This window comes from Carassius gibelio, chromosome B11 (genome assembly GCF_023724105.1).
Source record: "Carassius gibelio isolate Cgi1373 ecotype wild population from Czech Republic chromosome B11, carGib1.2-hapl.c, whole genome shotgun sequence".
NCBI lineage: Eukaryota > Metazoa > Chordata > Actinopteri > Cypriniformes > Cyprinidae > Carassius > Carassius gibelio.
This window is the reverse complement of record NC_068406.1, coordinates 20,092,395-20,110,811: the sequence shown is the minus strand read 5'-3', so window position 1 is coordinate 20,110,811 and position 18,417 is coordinate 20,092,395. Positions and strand designations below refer to the sequence as shown.

General features: G+C 46.0%; 1 protein-coding gene across 1 annotated transcript; it reads right to left on the bottom strand.

The window, feature by feature from the left end:
- Window positions 1-4,797: 4,797 nt before the first annotated feature.
- LOC127967963 (zinc finger and SCAN domain-containing protein 25-like) lies at window positions 4,798-9,290 on the bottom strand. Its single transcript, XM_052568729.1, has 2 exons — window positions 8,301-9,290; window positions 4,798-4,992 (listed from the first exon to the last, which is right to left on the bottom strand). The coding sequence occupies exons 1-2, from the start codon at window positions 9,288-9,290 to the stop codon at window positions 4,990-4,992; spliced, it is 993 nt and encodes a 330-aa protein (XP_052424689.1). The 3' UTR covers window positions 4,798-4,989.
- Between the last annotated feature and the right edge of the window lie 9,127 nt (window positions 9,291-18,417).

Here is an 18,417-nt window from a genome sequence, read left to right as displayed (position 1 = left end):
TTTTGTCACGGTACGCATATGCGCTACGCTGGAGCTGGCCCTACATCTAGGCCAAGCTGTAAAAGAGTAGCTGCCTTTGTGCATGTGAGTTGAAGTAATGGACCGATAAGATCTTGATGACCTCCTCTCCGTTCTCTTTTCTCCATTCTTCTGTCTGTTTGTCTCTCTCTCATGTGAATAAGTGAGAACCAGTCCGATTTGGTTCCCCTGGCCTTCCGAGGACACCCTGCTCTGGCAGCCCCACCGAGGCGCCTCACCTCGCCCTGGCGGCCTCCCCTTGGCCCAAACCCTTTATTGTGCAGGGACTACCTCATGGTGAGGAGGGGTGCGTGTATATGTGTGTGTGCTTCCCGGGGGGGTAATCAGGTCTTCGGGCCGCCCCGACAGCAGACATCATCTCTACACTCTTTCAGCATGTGAGAAGATCCCTGTCCCTGCATCCTGAATGAAAGGAACCCATTCTTTTCCCACCTCAATCATCTGAAAACCCAAGTCTACAGTAACCAGATACATCCAAAGCCTCTGTCCCCCCTCCGATAGGAACTATGGGTTGTTTTTCACCCGCCCCACTCTCTCTCTCTCTTCTCGCTCTGGCTTTTCTCCTGAAGTCTACAGAGTGGTGATCATTTGCAGTGCAGGTGTCTGATTTTCATTAAAATTGCAAATTGAAGTGGATGCCTCATCTGATAAGAAGGGACAACTGGGACTCTCTCTTTTCTCTCTCTCTTTCACTCACTCTCACTCTCACACTATCAGCCTGTGAGGAGGACAAGCAGGGATGTATGTCACCGCACAACAGTGAACACTCTATCTTGACCAGAATATGTTTAATCATTGATTAATCAAAGAAACAGCTCAGCCATTTACACATCTTCCTGATGTTCCAAACCTGAATAAGTTTCTTTCTTTTTTGGCTGCTCTGTTCGATATAATAGGCCTATTCAGAAGGGACAGTTTTTTTAAATGACGTTCGAGTTACAATTCTTATTGTCAACCATGTGTCTGTGATTTTATATAGCATTTCAGAGCAGGCTATCGACTCCAATGCTATTTTTTATATTATTAATTTACATTTTCATATAATTTATATTTATTGAAACCTTGGGGCCTTGGTTTACTGGTATTTGTAGCATAATTTAACAGGTGTTGTTAGTAAATTACCTACACATGTGGTTTTATTAACAAAGTTCGGGAGAAGCACGATCAGATAATCATCCAATTTGACACAGGTGCATCTCGTTTAGCTAATCATCTTAAATAGCACGCAAGCGTATATATATCCAGTCTTCCTACCTCCTGTCCCACGACAGTTTTTCGGCATAGACCGTTTGTCAGCATTCGGTTCGCTCTGTCAGCATTCGGTTCGCTCTGTCAGCATTCGGTTCGCTGTGTCAGCATTCGGTTCGCTGTGTCAGCATTCGGTTCGCTGTGTCAGCATTCGGTTCGCTGTGTCAGCATTCGGTTCGCTGTGTCAGCATTCGGTTCGCTCTGTCAGCATTCGGTTCGCTCTGTCAGCATTCGGTTCGCTCTGTCCGTCATCTTATCACAGGCCCAATCTTCCTTCCGACGACGATATCTATCCGCCGAACACCAACAAGCGTCATCGCGTCAGCTGCTCTTCTCGCCAAGCCACACGTTGCGGCCAAAAGCTCGTGCAAATCCTTGAGCTCACCTCACTCGACAACACGATTTTCTCGCCAGGACCGGGCTCTCTCATAATGCTGGATCGCAGCCGTGCTCCAGTTCTCCCCGCAGTAAACCTCTCTCGCTTTTTCAGCCGTGGCGCAGTTCGATGCTGCCTCCACTAGCGGCGAAGACCGTGCGTTATTGTAGTGGCATGTCGTTCGTGAAAGAATCGCTTTTTTCGAATAAATCTTCTAGGCGAACGAATAGTTCTCAGTTTACACTCATTCATGAAGAATTTTTCAGTTGTCATCCACAATGAGCGAGTTTCACATGAGTCTCAGAGATCGAGAGCTCTCATTCGTGAACGAAAGGACTAAACCGGTATACATGTCGAGCTGATTAAACGGATACATGTCGTTCATAAACGCAATGAACTGGTACATATCTTATCTTAACAAAAAATTGATGAGAGTAAACCGGGTCAGTTAGCCATTTAGCATGTCAATCTTGCAAAATGTAAAGCACAGTTATAGGTACTGTGCACATATGCTTGTTTACATATTTAGCATACAAAAGATAAATTCCACGTTTAATCCCCGATTTATGAACGTGAATATATAGATCAATATATGAACCATCTGACCAAACAATTAAAATGCTAATCATGCAAGAAAACCTCATGATTTGCTCATCTGAACAATTTAAATAGACGTTATATATAGAATGCGCTTATGAAGACGCCAAAATTTGTTAAACGGCGTCATGACTTAACTCAAAGCAAAGGCTTTTTGCAGAGTTGTCATCCACACCGAAATGTCTAAAGACATTACACTTAGCTACTTTACTGTGCATGTTTAAACCTCACTGAGATGATACAGACATAAGTTTCATGCAATTATTCCGGCAGGATCAATTATTTAGGGACATATTTCACCATTTACTGGCATGATTATTCAGAATTTTTCAAAAAACGCAACTGCCTCGTGTTTGGCTGCAGAACAACAAGTGTGAGTACATTTTCTATCGTCTTTTTAGGACTGTTATATGAAAAGCATGCAAAGTAAATGTCTTTAGAAACGGCTTGAATTTGAATATCACATTACTGCAATTAACGTTACTGCTATAGACATGTCTATTGGTACAATGGTTTATAAAACTAAACATGCTACATCGTTTCAAAGCCTCTATTTTCACAGTCCATACTACAACAGGAAAACAGCATCCCAAATTGATCTGCTCTGGAGGCTGTTTAAAAGGGCCCGAAGGCCAAAACGAGAGGAAAAGATGCTTTTCCAACAGGACTGTATTAATTCAGACAAGGTTTGAGCAATTGTCAAATCAGCCAACAACTAAAGCAGCCAAAGCAAGCATGAAGCTACTTTTACTTGCAACACGGGCCTGCACATCTCAGTATTTCCATCCTGTTACTTCTGCTAGCAGTGCAGGCTACACAGGTTCTTCAAGACATTACACACCCCAGCCCCTTCCCACGACCCACAGCAGCTGAAGCAAACGTGAGGCCGCCTCCATTCGTAAACGCGCCCTCAACTCTTCCGCTCCCTCATGCTACTAACCATTTTTCTGTTCAGTGGCCTCCAGCTCCAGATTTGCCAGAAGGCAGAGGGTACCAAGACCTATTAGTGGTCAGGCCGATTATTTTATTTATTTATATATATATATATCTCGAACCCTCTTCAGCCAACCCCTCTAACGCCAGCTCATCCCCTTTCACTAAAACTCCTAATCTACCATAGCTAACTCTCCTAACATGCCCTATCTGTCTGTAACGGTCAATCCTCACTTCAGCCATCCTTCCGCAGGAGCTTTCTCTTTATCTCCCCACCGCCGCAGCATTGTCCGCTCCTGCAGGAGCCTTCTCTATATCTCCCCACCGCCGCAGTATTGTCCGCTCCTGCAGGAGCCTTTTCTGTTTTGTCCTCACTGCCGCAGCAGTCTCCGCTCCCGCAGGAGCCTCTACCTATATTTCACCACTGCCGCAGCAGTGTCTGCCCCCGCAGGAGCCCTTTCCATCCTTCCCTACTGCCGCAATTCTCGCTGCCGCAAGAGCCTCAAAAACAAAAAAAAACTCCAACTCCGGAACGCCCAATCTAAATTCACGACGGACCCTCCTTTCATCAACGACTCTGGTTTAAAAATATTAGTAATAAAGTATTCTTCAAAAAAAAAAAAAAAAAAAAAAAAATCCATAGATTAATCGAGTAATAAAATGTGTTTTTGCTTAATTATACTGATGTGCGCATGCAAAGTAAATATGATGGGTAGGATAAAATGTCAGGACCCCGGACTTTTATTTAGTCGGGTTGACGTACCTTTTCAGTTCTGTGTATGTGATGTGACGCTAGTTTTACTTAAATCAAATGGTCAAATGCTCATGAACTGACTGTCAGAGCAGTTCTGGAGATGTTGTTCATGTGTTCAAGTCCTTATTTAGTGAGACAGCAGATGCAGAAATTACTGTGAGCGTAACGCGCGCTTCAGTGTGTGTGTGATAAAGAAAGTCGCGCTCCTGCTCCATTCATTAACAGAGACACACAGAACATGCAGGATTTACATTTAAATACTGTTCCGGCTTAATATTTAGAGATATTAATTCGTGAATTGGATGTAAGTGCAATGACCTATTTTGATTAATTCATTCAAAAAAAAAAAATAAATAAAAATAAATAAATAAATAAATAAAAATAAATAAATAAATAAATAAATAATAATAATTGGCAAAGTTCCGTGCCATTCCGCGTTCAACTGTAAATTCCGTTTTTTGTGACTGGATTCCGCGATCCCCTCCACGTTTTCTGCATCGTGGAAATTGTAGGGCCCTAGTTGTGGTATGCCAGCTCTGTCTTGCAATGGACACATGCCACAACGTTCTCTTTACGTCCTCAAATCAAAACACTGCTGACTCCTTGCAGTACGTGATTTTCGGACGCAGCGCTTGTCTCCTTCCGGCAAAAAAAAAAAAAAAAAAAAAAAAAAATGCTTTGTCACATTTAAAAAAAATAAATCATTGCGAAAGAACCTGACGTGAGATTTAGAATAAATTAAAAGAGGCTTCGAAGCAAAGGAATTTGCCTACATCATTGTAATGAAAGGTTCAATCAGAGTAGAGGAAGGAGACCAGAGTCGGCGTACGGGGCTCGTAAGAGGCTTTATTCCAAAACCAAAACAAAACAAATAAACAAACAAACAAGCGCGGCAGGTGCGCGCACTTTCTAACAGCACTTCGGCCACGGATACTGCGTCTGGTTTGCTCGATCGCTCTCCAGCTTCCTGCGCTCACGAGTCCCCGTCTCTCTCTCCTTCCGCCGGCTGTCGCGCTCCTTAAATGCGAGTTCCCCACGCCAATCACTGAAACGAGATCCAGGTGTTACTTGTTTCTCACCTGAACCACTTATCGCCGCTCGTCTCTTCACTCGCTCTCCCGTTGCAGACTTCGCTAAACCACGCCTCCGCCACATACCCCCACCGCCCGACTCAGGCCGGGGAGCCATCCGGCCTGCAGCCCCCCCCCCCCCATTCCTGGAGAGGAAATCGGCCACAGCCATCTGCGCCCCCGGCCTGTGAATCACCTTGAACTTAAATGGCTGTAAAGCTAGATACCAACGGGTGATTCGCGCGTTGGTATCCTTCATGCGGTGGAGCCACTGGAGGGGCGCGTGGTCCGAGCAGAGGGTGAACTCCCGTCCCAGGAGGTAGTAACGAAGGGTGAGAACCGCCCACCTGATGGCCAAACACTCCTTCTCTATGGTGCTGTACTTAGTCTCTCTCTTGGAGAGCTTCCGACTAATGTACAGCACCGGGCGGTCTTCCCCCCCCACCTCCTGGGACAGGACCGCGCCCAGCCCCCTGTCCGATGCGTCGGTCTGCAAAAAAAAGGGGAGAGCAAAGTTAGGAGAGTGCAGGAGCGGCCCGCCACACAGGGCCGCTTTAACTCGGGTAAAGGCCCGTTGGCACGGCTCCGTCCACTGGACCGTATCTGGTACCTCCTTTTTAGTGAGGTCAGTCAACGGGCTGGTGAGGTCCGAATAATGAGGAATAAACCTCCTGTAATATCCCGCCAGCCCCAAGAACTGCCTCACCTCCTTTTTGGTCTTGGGCCTGGGACAGGTTGCAATTGCTGCCGTCTTATCAATTTGGGGACGCACCTGCCCGTGGCCCAAGTGGAAGCCCAGATACTTTACCTCCACCCGCCCAACTGCGCACTTCTTCGGGTTGGCCGTTAGCCCCGCCCGTCTCAGCGCCCTGAGGACCGCCCTCACATGCTCCATATGCCGCTGCCAGTCCCCACTATAGATGATAATATCATCCAGGTAGGCGGCGGCATATGCAGCATGGGGCCGCAGCACTCGATCCATGAGGCGCTGAAACGTAGCCGGGGCCCCGAACAAGCCGAACGGAAGCGTAACAAATTGGTGTAATCCAAACGGCGTGGTGAAGGCGGTCTTTTCTTTGGAAATGGGAGATAAGGGGATCTGCCAATAACCTTTGGTTAAGTCCAATGTCGAATAAAAACGAGCCGTGCCTAACCGATCGAGCAACTCGTCAATCCGCGGCATTGGATAAGCATCAAATTTGGAAATTGCATTCACCCTGCGATAGTCTACACAGAACCGTACCGAGCCGTCCGTTTTGGGCACCAAAACTATCGGGCTCGCCCAATCGCTGTGTGACTCCTCGATTACTCCCATCCCCAGCATAGCCTCTAATTCGGTCTGAACTACCTTTTTTTTGTGTTCAGGCAATCTATATGGCCGGCTGCGAATTACGACTCCCGGCTCTGTCTCAATGTGGTGCTGAATCAGGTCCGTACGGCCGGGTAGGGGCGAAAACACGTCTGCAAATTCTACCTGCAACTGCGCGATGTCAGTGAGCTGCGAGGGCGAGAGGTGGTCCCCTCCTAGAGCCAGTGCGAGGGGTTTTCCTTTAATAATCGCCTCTGGCCCGAGATCATCCTCCCCACTCACTACCGTCGCTAGCAACACTGACTCCTCCCCGCTCCATTTTTTAAGGAGGTTGAGGTGGTAGATTTGCCGTGAGTCGCCTCTATCTGTCCGTATTACCTCATAATTGAGATCTCCTATCCGCCGTGTGACCTCAAATGGTCCTTGCCACTTGGCTAACAATTTGGAGCTAGAGGTTGGCAGTAAAACGAGCACTTTATCTCCCGGTGCAAATTCTCGTAGCTTAGTTCCCCGGTTATATAGCTGGCTTTGTCTGCCCTGGGCCTGAAGCAAATTCTCCATAGAGAGCCGCCCCAGTGTATGGAGTTTTGCGCGCAGGTCCAGGACATATTGAATTTCATTTTTGCTATCCGAGTGTCCGTCCTCCCAAGTTTCTCTCAGGACGTCTAGCACCCCCCTGGGCTGACGTCCATAGAGAAGCTCGAAGGGGGAAAACCCCGTGGAGGCTTGGGGGACTTCGCGCACAGCAAATAAGAGGGGTTCTAGCCAACGGTCCCAATTTTTCGCGTCTTCATGTACGAATTTCCGGATCATGGTTTTTAATGTGCGATTAAACCGTTCGACCAGACCGTCCGTTTGTGGGTGATAGACGCTGGTACGCACCGCTTTAATGCCCAATAATCCGTACAATTCGTTTAACGTGCGCGACATAAACGCGGTGCCCTGGTCCGTGAGAATCTCTTTTGGGATTCCCACGCGGGAGATTAAACGAAACAAGGCATCCGCCACACTTTTGGCTGAGATGTTGCGGAGCGCCACTGCTTCTGGATACCGTGTCGCGTAATCCACTAAGACTAACGCGAAACGGTGTCCCCGTGCGGATCGCTCTAACGGCCCGATCAGGTCCATACCAATTCGCTCGAAGGGGACCTGCACTAGAGGAATAGGGCGCAAAGGCGCTTTTGGAACGGCCGGTGGGTTTACCAGCTGACATTCCCGACAAGACGCGCACCACCTGCGCACGTTCTCGTGAATGCCCGGCCAAAAGAATCGGGTCGTTAGACGATTTAGTGTTGCTGCTACTCCTAAGTGCCCTGCCATAGGATTACAATGCGCCGTCCGGAAAAGCATTTCCCGACGGCTCCGCGGTACTAACAGCTGGGTTGTATCTTCATTTGTCTGAGCGTCGTGGGTCACTCGATACAACCTGTCTTTAATAACGGCAAAATACGGGTGGGATAGCGGACGCTCAGGGTGGAGGACCCGCCCATCGATCGAGCGGACCTGCTCGAAGGCATGCTTCAGCGTCTCGTCCTGGGATTGTTCCAGGGGAAAGTCATCGCGGCCGGCAAGGTTTAGCCTCGCCATGCCGCTCGGTTCCCCTGAGACCGCCCCGCTAGGCCCCGGGACAGATTCTCCCACCTGAGCGCTCGCCCCGCCCCCCGGCTGGTTCTTTCCCCCGACGGCACCCGCTGTCAAACACCCTAGTAAATGCTGAAATGCTGGCCAATTCGTCCCCAAAATTAGCGGATGCCGGAGGCGCGGACTAACGGCCACCTCCACACTATGCTTATGGCCCCGAAATTTAATACCTATGGCTTTTAATGGATATTCCCTTATATCCCCGTGCACACACCTCACCTTAACCATGCGGCCCGTATCCAATGCCCCGGATTGTATCAGGCTTTGATGGATGGAGGTCTGGTTACAACCTGAATCCACCAGAGCCTGATAGGTACCCCCCTTAATACTCACGGGTATTTGGTACAGCCCGGCTTGATCGGGGGCAGCCTGCGGGTCGTCCGGGATCCGGACCAGTGTCCCCACCTCCATCATCGGGCACCTGTCCACAAAGTGGCCCGGATCCCCGCAACGCCAGCAGGCTGGCCCGGGTCTCCCCGCTGCCCTAGTGGCGGGAAGTGGCTCAGGGGATTGACGTGGGGAAGCAGCCGGAGTGTCTTCACTCCCCCGTCGCTGGGGAGCGGCCATCCCTCGTGTGGGACCTCGGGCCCCGGCCGCAGGCTCCATCGCCACCCTCCAGCGGGGCGCAGCCCTCGCTGGCCCCACCCAACGGGACCTAGGGAGAGGGAGAGATTTCGGAGTGGGGGGGGAGGGGGAAACAGAGAGAGAGAGAGAGACAGCAGGGAGGGGCTCGCCGACCCCGGAGCACGCCGCCAGCTGATCCTCCGCCAGTTGGATGGCCAGATCCAGCGACGCCGGGCGGTGGCACTGGACCCACTGGGCGGACTTCTTTGGAAGGCGGGAGATGAACTGCTCCAGTACCACCGCGTTGATGATGGATTCGGCATCGCCGTCCCCGGCCAACAGCCATTTGCGGCACGAGTCCCGGAGCTGCTGCGCCAACACAAAGGGTCGGCCCGCCTCGGCCAGCTCCAGTGACCGGAAGCGCTGGCGATGTTGTTCTGGGCTGAGGCCCACCCTCTGGAGGATGGCTCGTCTGAGGTCGGCGTAGACCAGGAGGTTCGGGACGGGTAGTTGTTGGGCCGCCTTCTGGGCCTCCCCCGACAGCAGAGGGATCACCCGTACGGGCCAGCTGTCCACCGGCCACCCACACGCCTCCGCAGTCCGCTCGAACAAGTCAAGGAAAGCCTCCGGGTCGTCAGTGGGTCCCATCTTGGGGAGTGGCATGTGAGGGGGCGGGGCGCTGGGGGAGGCCGTCCCCGTCCGAGCCTCCCGGTCCAGCAAGCTCCGGACCAGCTCGCGGTCCTCCTGCTGGGCCCGCATCATCGCCTGGAACCGGTGGTCTTGGTCGGCCCGCAGGTCCAGCAGGGCCTGGTGGTGTTCTTGGTGCAGGCCCGCGAGCGATGATATGATGTCCGCAAATGGCGAGGCTGATGTAGCTGACGGAGTCTGCATGGCGAACGCTCTCCTTCCTCCCGGGTTTCGGCACCAGTGTAATGAAAGGTTCAATCAGAGTAGAGGAAGGAGACCAGAGTCGGCGTACGGGGCTCGTAAGAGGCTTTATTCCAAAACCAAAACAAAACAAATAAACAAACAAACAAGCGCGGCAGGTGCGCGCACTTTCTAACAGCACTTCGGCCACGGATACTGCGTCTGGTTTGCTCGATCGCTCTCCAGCTTCCTGCGCTCACGAGTCCCCGTCTCTCTCTCCTTCCGCCGGCTGTCGCGCTCCTTAAATGCGAGTTCCCCACGCCAATCACTGAAACGAGATCCAGGTGTTACTTGTTTCTCACCTGAACCACTTATCGCCGCTCGTCTCTTCACTCGCTCTCCCGTTGCAGACTTCGCTAAACCACGCCTCCGCCACAATCATTTTTTGTAATCGCGTTACTCGAGGAATCGTTTCGGCCCTAAACCTAAGCAGCTCAAAAGGGGCCTCTCACATAATCCGATAGATGCCCTCGGTTGTTGTTCATCAGACATTTAAAAAAAAAAAAAAATAAATATTCCTCCTTAAATCATGTTGTGTACTTGAATAATAGAAGCCTCTCAGTTATCGTTTCTTCGGCCAAAGTAAGGGCCCTCCAGCCATCGTTACAATCTCCTTGCCTATTTCAACATCGGACAGGGCTCTCCCTTCCGGTGCAGCTGGGCAGTGGCTCCCTTCGGTCGCAGTGTGAGCCTTTCATCTGTCATTGAGTTGCGCTGCGCGCTCAGTGGCAGACGGGGTTATCCCTCCCGGTGCAGCAGAGCCACAGGCCCCCTTCGGTCGTTGTGACAGCCCTCCATCCGATGCATCAAATTAAGCCTCGTATACAGTTGCAAGGGGGACTCTCCCTTCCGGTGCAGCAGAGCCTAGCTCCCTTCGGACGCAGCGAGAGTCCCTCCATCAGTCGCGTTTTCTTGCCTACTCCGTATCGGACGGGGCTCCCCTACCGGTGCAGCAGACCCACGGCTCCCTTCGGTCGCAGGGTGAACCCCCCCGTCTGAGTTATGTTGCATGCTCAATGGCGGACCGGGATCTCCCTCCCGGGGGAACACAGCCGCTGGCTCCCTTCGGTCGCAGCAGGAGCCCTCCATCCGATGCATCAAACCGTGCCTCGAATCTTCTTGCCTATTCTGCATCTGATGGGGCTCTCCCTTCCGGTGCAGCAGACCCACGGCTCCCTTCGGTCGCAGGGTGAACCCCCCCCATCTGAGTTATGTTGCATGCTCAAGGGCAGACAGGGTTCTCCTTCCCGGGGGAATAGAGCTGCTGGCTCCCTTCGGTCGCAGTGAGAGCCCTCCATCAGACGCATCAAGCCATGCCTCGCATCGCAAGGGGGACTCGCCTTTCCGGTGCAGCAGAGCCGCAGCTCCCTTCGGACGCAGCAAAAGTCCCTCCAACAGTCGTATTCCAGTTAGCGTCAATCAGGGCTCTCCCCTCCGGGGCAGCACTCCTGCTGCAGAGTTGCGAACCCCCTACGGAGGCTGGGAGAACCCTCAGAGGCAAAAAAACGTGCCTCCATAAACCCGCAATGGGGGACTCCCCCTTCCGGTGCAGCAGAGCCGCAGCTCCCTTCGGATGCAGCGGGAGTCCCTCCAACAGTCGCGTCTCTTTGCCTTCTCAGCATCGGACTAGGGCTCCTCTTCCGGTGCAGCAGACCCACAGCTCCCTTCGGTTGCAGTGTGAACCCCCCATCTGAGTTATGTTGCATGCTCAACGATGGCTAGGGATCTCCCTCCCGATGGGGTACAGCCGCTGGCTCCCTTCGGTTGCATTAGGAGCCCTTCATCCGACGCGCCAAACCGCGGCTCGAATCTCATTGCCTATTCAGCATCTGACGGGGCTCTCCCTTCTGGTGCAGCAGACCCACGGCTCCCTTCGGTCGCAGTGTGAACCCCCCGTCCGAGTTATGTTGCATACTCTATGGCGGCCAGGGATCTCCCTCCCGATGGGATACAGTCACTGGCTCCCTTCAGTCGCAGTGAGAGCCCTCCATCAGATGCAACAAACCGCGCCTCGTACTCAGCCGCAAGAGGGACTCTCCCTTCCGGTGCAGCAGAGCCGCAGCTCCCTTCGGAGGCAGCAAGAGTCCCTCATTTCTTGATATCCGGCATCGTGCTCCTCCCATAAGCGGCACGGAGGGCTCGCTGGTAAGACGTTGCGAGCCGCAGCTCTCGTCGAACACTGCACGGGCTCTCCCGGTCGCTCTGCATTTTCTTCCCAACACGCATATTTTGGGGGGCAACTAAATTTTAGCTCTCTGGCTGCTGTCCTATGTCTTTAAGCTTCTTTTGGGGAGTTATTTGGGTTCGGGCTATGCTCCGGGCCCGGACCCCTCCCCCAGGACAGCACGCCAAAATATGCCTACTATTTGCCTTCAGATTAGATGTAAGGGTGAACTCGTGAAATGTGGTTTTATTAACAAAGTTCGGGAGAAGCACGATCAGATAATCATCCAATTTGACACAGGTGCATCTCGTTTAGCTAATCATCTTAAATAGCACGCAAGCGTATATATATCCAGTCTTCCTACCTCCTGTCCCACGACAGTTTTTCGGCAACCCTCCTCCACCCCAACTCCTCACTTCTAATCTATTTATCCCAAATTAGGGATAGGGGGAGTTATTTGGGTTCGGGCTATGCTCCGGGCCCGGACCCCTCCCCCAGGACAGCACGCCAAAATATGCCAACTATTTGCCTTCAGATTAGATGTAAGGGTGAACTCGTGAAATGAAATTAACAGTAACTAAAACCTTCTTAATGTGTTTTGCATAATCTTCTGTTTTATTTTTTATTATACATTATATTGTTTTTAAGTGAAAAAAAGCATTTTGACAACACTCACTGCTAATCATAATGTTTTAAAAGTCAACACGCAAAAACAAAGAAAAAATAACTAAAAAGGTCAATAAGTCTCTAAAAATATCAGATGTTTTTTCATACTTTAGTTATTAAGTGAATGATGACAGTTAATTTTTTTGGGTGCACTTTTCCTTTCACTGTGACAAAAGTATACACATTAATCTGTCTGTAAATAAAGGTGGGAGAGAATGGAGCTTATCCAATGTGAGATATTGTTTTAAAAAATCTCAGCCAACATCTTTATCAAAATGAACGAGTGATTTTCCAAAACTCTCTGCTCTAGAGTTGTCTCTCCTTCAATATGTCACACAGCAGTTTGCATCAGACTGTCCCTTTCCAGTTTAGTTTTGAGGCTTAATGTGGCATTTAGCAGTTTGGGGACAGGGTAGCAACATATAGAAAGAGAGGGAATCTCACAAGCTGGAATGCTGTGACTGGGAACAACAGCTGTCCATCTCACTCTCAGTCTGCAGTGAAATGTCACACCAAATTTCTGTCTAAATCTCTAAATTAGCAAAGACGTTTGCTTAGCATGGAAAGATTCCCTGTTTGAAAACACAAAATCACAACAGCTGTGTCCCATCTTTCTCACTTTCTCCTTCATTCGGATCTCCAGGTTTGACAATGGAATGATCTGGACAGTTAAGGGCTTTAAGGGTGCAGTCAAACCACTTTCATGTGAAACTGAATTCAACACTTCCCACCACCAACACTTAGCCTAGAATGCTGTGTGTACTTAAAGAAACATTCCTAATTGTTGGAAAATATGCTCATTTTCCAACTCCCCTAGAGTTAAACAGTTAAATTTGACTGTTTTCGAATCCATTCAGCCGATCTCCATGTCTGACAGTAGCACTCTTAGCTTAGCTTAGCATAGATCATTGAGTCTGATTAGACCGTTAGCATCTCGCTCAAAAATGATCAAAGAGTTTACATATTTTTCCTATTTAAAACTTGACTCTTCTGTAGTTACACCATTTACCAAGACTAACGGAAAATGAAAAGTTGTGATTTTCTAGGCCGATATGGCTAGGAACTATACTCTCAATCCGGAAAATAATTAAGGAACTCTGATGCCGTACCATGGGTGCAGCAGGCGCAATGATATTACGCAGCACATGAAAATAGTCCCCAGCAACTCTGCTATTTCTGCAACTACACAAACTAGCTGGGGACTATTTTCAAGCACTGTGTAATACCACCACGTCAACTTTTCATTTTCCGCCAGTCTTAGTACACCGTGTAACTACAGAAGAGTCGAGTTTTAAATATAAACTTTTTTGAGCAAGATGCTAACGGTCTAATCAGATTCATCGATCTATGCTAAGCTAAGCTGAAAGTGCTACTGCCAGACCAAGAGAAAGGCTGAATGGATTCGAAAACAGTAAAATTAAACCGTTTAACTCTAAAGGAGATGGAAAATTAGCCTAATTAAAAAAAAAGTGGAGTGTTCCTTTAATAGTAGTCCCCATTCCAAGTGTCCATAAAACAACAATAACTGTCTTGCTAAGATGTTTTACATTAATATTACATTGACTCTTCTCACTTAAGCCCTGATTTATAGCTTCACACAGCTGGTTTCAACACATGTGGTCCAGTTGATCCTGACCCCTGTCTTTATAGATGTTTCCGGTTGGTTCTGGTTGGTTTAGCGCATGGATTCTGTACAGCTGCACCTGTCTGCACACTGCACCTGGCTAAGCAGGTTCTGACAGCCTGTGTGTTCTCACGACATCATGCCATTGCAGTGCACCTGTTAGAAAGCAGGCAGCACATGTGCATTCCAGACTAACGCTACAGCCGAATCAATCACGCACAGTGAGAATGAGATTCACTAATGAATCTAAGTGTGAACTCGTGTCATCCTGTCATTGCACATTCAACATCCTGCTTGTTTGAACAAAAAATATAGACGTGCATGAACTAATACCGCTTTTTAGCTTATGCTACCATTTAATAATAAGACTTTTTCTAAATATACCATTAGGTAAAAATAAATTACCACCAAGGTATTTAAGTTTTTAATGTATGCCCCAAAACATAAATGTGACCCTGGACCACAAAACCAGTCTTGAATCGCTGGGGTATATTTTTAGCAATTGCCAAAAAAAAAAAAAAAAAACATTGTATGGGTCAAAATTTTTTACTTTTCTTTTATGCCAAAGATCATTAGGATATTGAGTTGAATTCCATTAAGATATTTTGTAAATTATCTACTGTAAATATATAAAAAACATTTTTCTAAATTATTAATATGCATGGCTTAGACCTTTTTTTGGACAACGTTAAAGCCAATTTTCTCAGTATTTTTTTTTTTTTTTTTTTGCACCCTCAGATTCCAGATTACTGCTCACCATATGTATTTAAGTCATTAAATGAGTAGTTTGCTTCCAGCAGTTGTGGAGCCAGAGGGGTGTCCAGGGTGACATCTGATCGACTACCCATTAATAAGTATGCTACTATTTCAAATAAAGTTTACATTACCAGTCAAAAACAGTAAGATGTTTAATGTTTTTTTTTTAAATAATGCTTTTCTACTCACCAAGCTTGCGTTTATTTGATCCAAAATACAGCAAAAACATGATTATTTTAGTGAATAGAAAGATCCAAAGATGAAAGGTGGTGACTAAAGGAATATTTTAACAATTGTACTATAAAACAGAAGAGTTTTTCCTTTGTCATGGATCCGCGAAAAACTACTAAAAGCACTGTTTTATACATGCCAGGCCAGTAGATGGCTATATCACTTTGGAAATAAATACTATTTGCATGTCCACAAACCATAGACTGAACACGTAACATGTTTGCGCATGACAGCACTTTTTTCACAAATCTGCATTTTCGTAGCTTACACAGAGATGATAACATTGTAATGAAATCCATTTTCAGGCCCCCAAAATGTCATTATTGCCAAAAAGCATGAAAAGTAAATGGTCCCTCCGGTGCAATACTGCCACCTACTGTGCTGGAGTGTCAACCAAATTATTTAAGATCTTTTTATATGTGCAACATGACATATACATAAATAAATAAATAAATAAATAATAGCTGTTTAGCTCACCACCCCTCGTTTGAACCCAGCTCAGTGCTACAATTTAAACGCACAAACTCTTCAGTTATGCAATCACAATTTTTTTCTTTAGCTTTTGACACTTTTTCTCTTTGAAAGATTGTTAAGTTTCTGTGAATGGGTTTAAAATGAGGCTGGCTAACTGGCGTTGCGATGTCTTGTGAAGTGATGCACGTCCCGTGGAAACATAAACACAGACTCCATCTGTTTGGTGGCTTGTTGTGGTCTGGGAAGCAGAGTGAAACAGAAGAGTTCACACGCGGCACAAAGCGACAATTATGGGTCGCGCTGGATGGAGGAACAGCGGGAGAGAGGAGAGCGAGCGAGAGATAGTAGAGGCTTGTCTTTCTCTGATGGGACGAAGATGTTCTCCTTAAGTGTCACCCTCTTCCCACTGTATCCAAGACAAGCAGTCAATGTGTCCATTAAGCCTGAATGAATACATACCCACAAGCACAAGATCGCATTCACTTGGCCCATATTCAATTAGTTCAATGAAGTAAATGTTGTATGTTAAATAAAATACATTAAAAATGAATAAATAAATAAATTAAAAACTGATAAGGGGGCTGTTGCATATCTAAAACTTTTCATACATGTAATTTAGAAAGAAAAATATAAAGCAAGAAGGTATCCATATCTAGTAATGTGAAATTTTGAACAATGGGCGAAAAATCTGATACCACAAAATTTAGGATTTAAAATAGAATTTAAACCTGGACCTAAGCAAAGTTTTAGACAAATTATAATGAATCTTTACAATGTTTTTAATTTAGCTTTTTTTATTTGCACTATAAAACTGTAATAAATTAATTAAAAAAATGTTTTTAAAGAAATTAAAATGGATAAATATCATGATACAAAATGAATAAAGAAATAATGGTTGCACTTTATTTTACAGTATGTGTACTTACATGTACTTATATTGAACTTAACAGTGTATTTATGTAAGAAAGTTCTGGTAATACAAGGTAACTACATGGGGTAGGGTTAGGTTTAGGGTAGGTTCAGGGTTAGTACCTATTACATAGTTATTGTAATTACTATAATAATTACATAGTATGTACATGAGGAACAGGACTGTAAAATAAAGCGCTACCGAAATAATTAGTTCTGTACTTTTTTTGCACTGTAAACCTGGAAATAAACAAAGTTAAGATTTTAAATCAATTAAAACAAAGTAACATGCATAGAAATAAATTACTAAATTATTTGTTTTATGGATGAAGTAGACTAAGTTTGAGTAATTTTTATTGAACTTTGGAGCACTTTTAAACCAAAGCTTAGCCATTTTTTCCCTAGATGGGCCGATAAGGGCAGTTTTTGGAGTAACTCTTTAACTTAAATTAAGTTTTTGGACCAGCAGTCCTGTCAGAAAGCAAAGTTGTTTTATCATCAATAACGACGGCGCGGAAAACTTTAAAATACATCAAATATAGGACTAAGTTTCTCTCTTGACTTTTCTAAACATTGTTATAAAGCTCTCACATCACAGGCTACATGGTTACAGCAAGAAACCTCTCATCATCATCATCATCATTTACCATGTAATTGATGGAAAAACAAAGAACTTGAATTCATTCAACCATAAATTCCTGTTATGTGTTCTGGCAATCAGCTCTCTCCAACACCCTCTGTTGGGAATAACACTTGTCTGGAATATGAGCGAACAGGTCACACTCAAAGCATTCCAAAATTCAGAACTTGGGAGAGTTTTGGAAAATGTGCAGCTGTGTCCAGACGGTCATTAAATATCGACGCCTGCAGCACTGAACAAACCGTTTTTTTTTTATTTTTTTTAATGAACATTACAGTGACAAAAAATAAAAATGAATGTCTTTTTGTGTGTATGCATTAATATTTGAATAACAGCATTTGCATACAGACATACTGCCACTGAAAAATGAATGAATGAATGTGTGTGTGTGTGTGTGTGTGTGCGCGTGCATGTGTTATATTAAAGCATCAGCATCTGGTGAAGTCCTCTCACACACCAGGTGCGGCTGTTAGCTCTTGTGCTGCATCAGCACATAGCATGGAAATATGAGAGCGTATAATATAAAACACACAAGCGCACACACACTTAGCTTAAATAACTTTGAGGCTGCAGCATGCCCTTTAAAAACACCTGCACACGACGGATGTAGATTTGAACACATATAACCAAGTGAGCATATGGCTAGGTCGATGATATGATGCATACTTTTTTGTCTGGATTTATTAATTTACTCAAAATGCCTTAAAATGCAGTTCATACATGCAATAATACCTCATCTGGGATGAGCAAGTTTTTACTTTCATTTATATATTGTGGGTAAAAGTGAAAAATGTCAGGGTGATATAGATGACTGATATCATAAATTATTGAAATTTTAAATAGAAATAGAAAATACATTTTAACATTATCCTTTATTTCTTAGAAAAAAATGTAAATATGAATCTTCAATTTTGAAGTGGTATCGATATCGTTACTAATGTTATTTAATGATAAATTATCTTTAGATATGGTTAGATTTGGTTGTTAAAAATGTGTGATTTCCCAAAAAAAAAAAAAAGAAAAAGAAAAAAAAACAATAGTTGAATTAAAAGTACATGTAATAATGAAAATGAAAGTTATATCATATGAGATTTATAAAGTCACTAAATTACATATTTTCACAAAAATAGCATTTTTCAAGACACTATGAAAACAATATTTCTAAGAAACACATTATAGCATTTATAAACTGCATTAATTAATTTATTTATCTATCAAGTCCCTTTTTATCATCAAAGCTCTTATATATAATTTAACGTGCTACCAGCTACCGATATTATAATAACTCATGACATTTACTTTGTGATGTCCATAAGACATGCTTTGCCTGAGAGCCGAAAATACTTAGAAGCCTCAGATCAGTAATGAGAGGAACATACTCAGGATGGTGACTCGAGCAATAAATTGCATTTGGCTTTCACTTGTCATGCTTTTGACCATGAACGCTCCGCTGACTGTAACCACACAGCATGCTTTCCACCACAGTCCAGTCTCT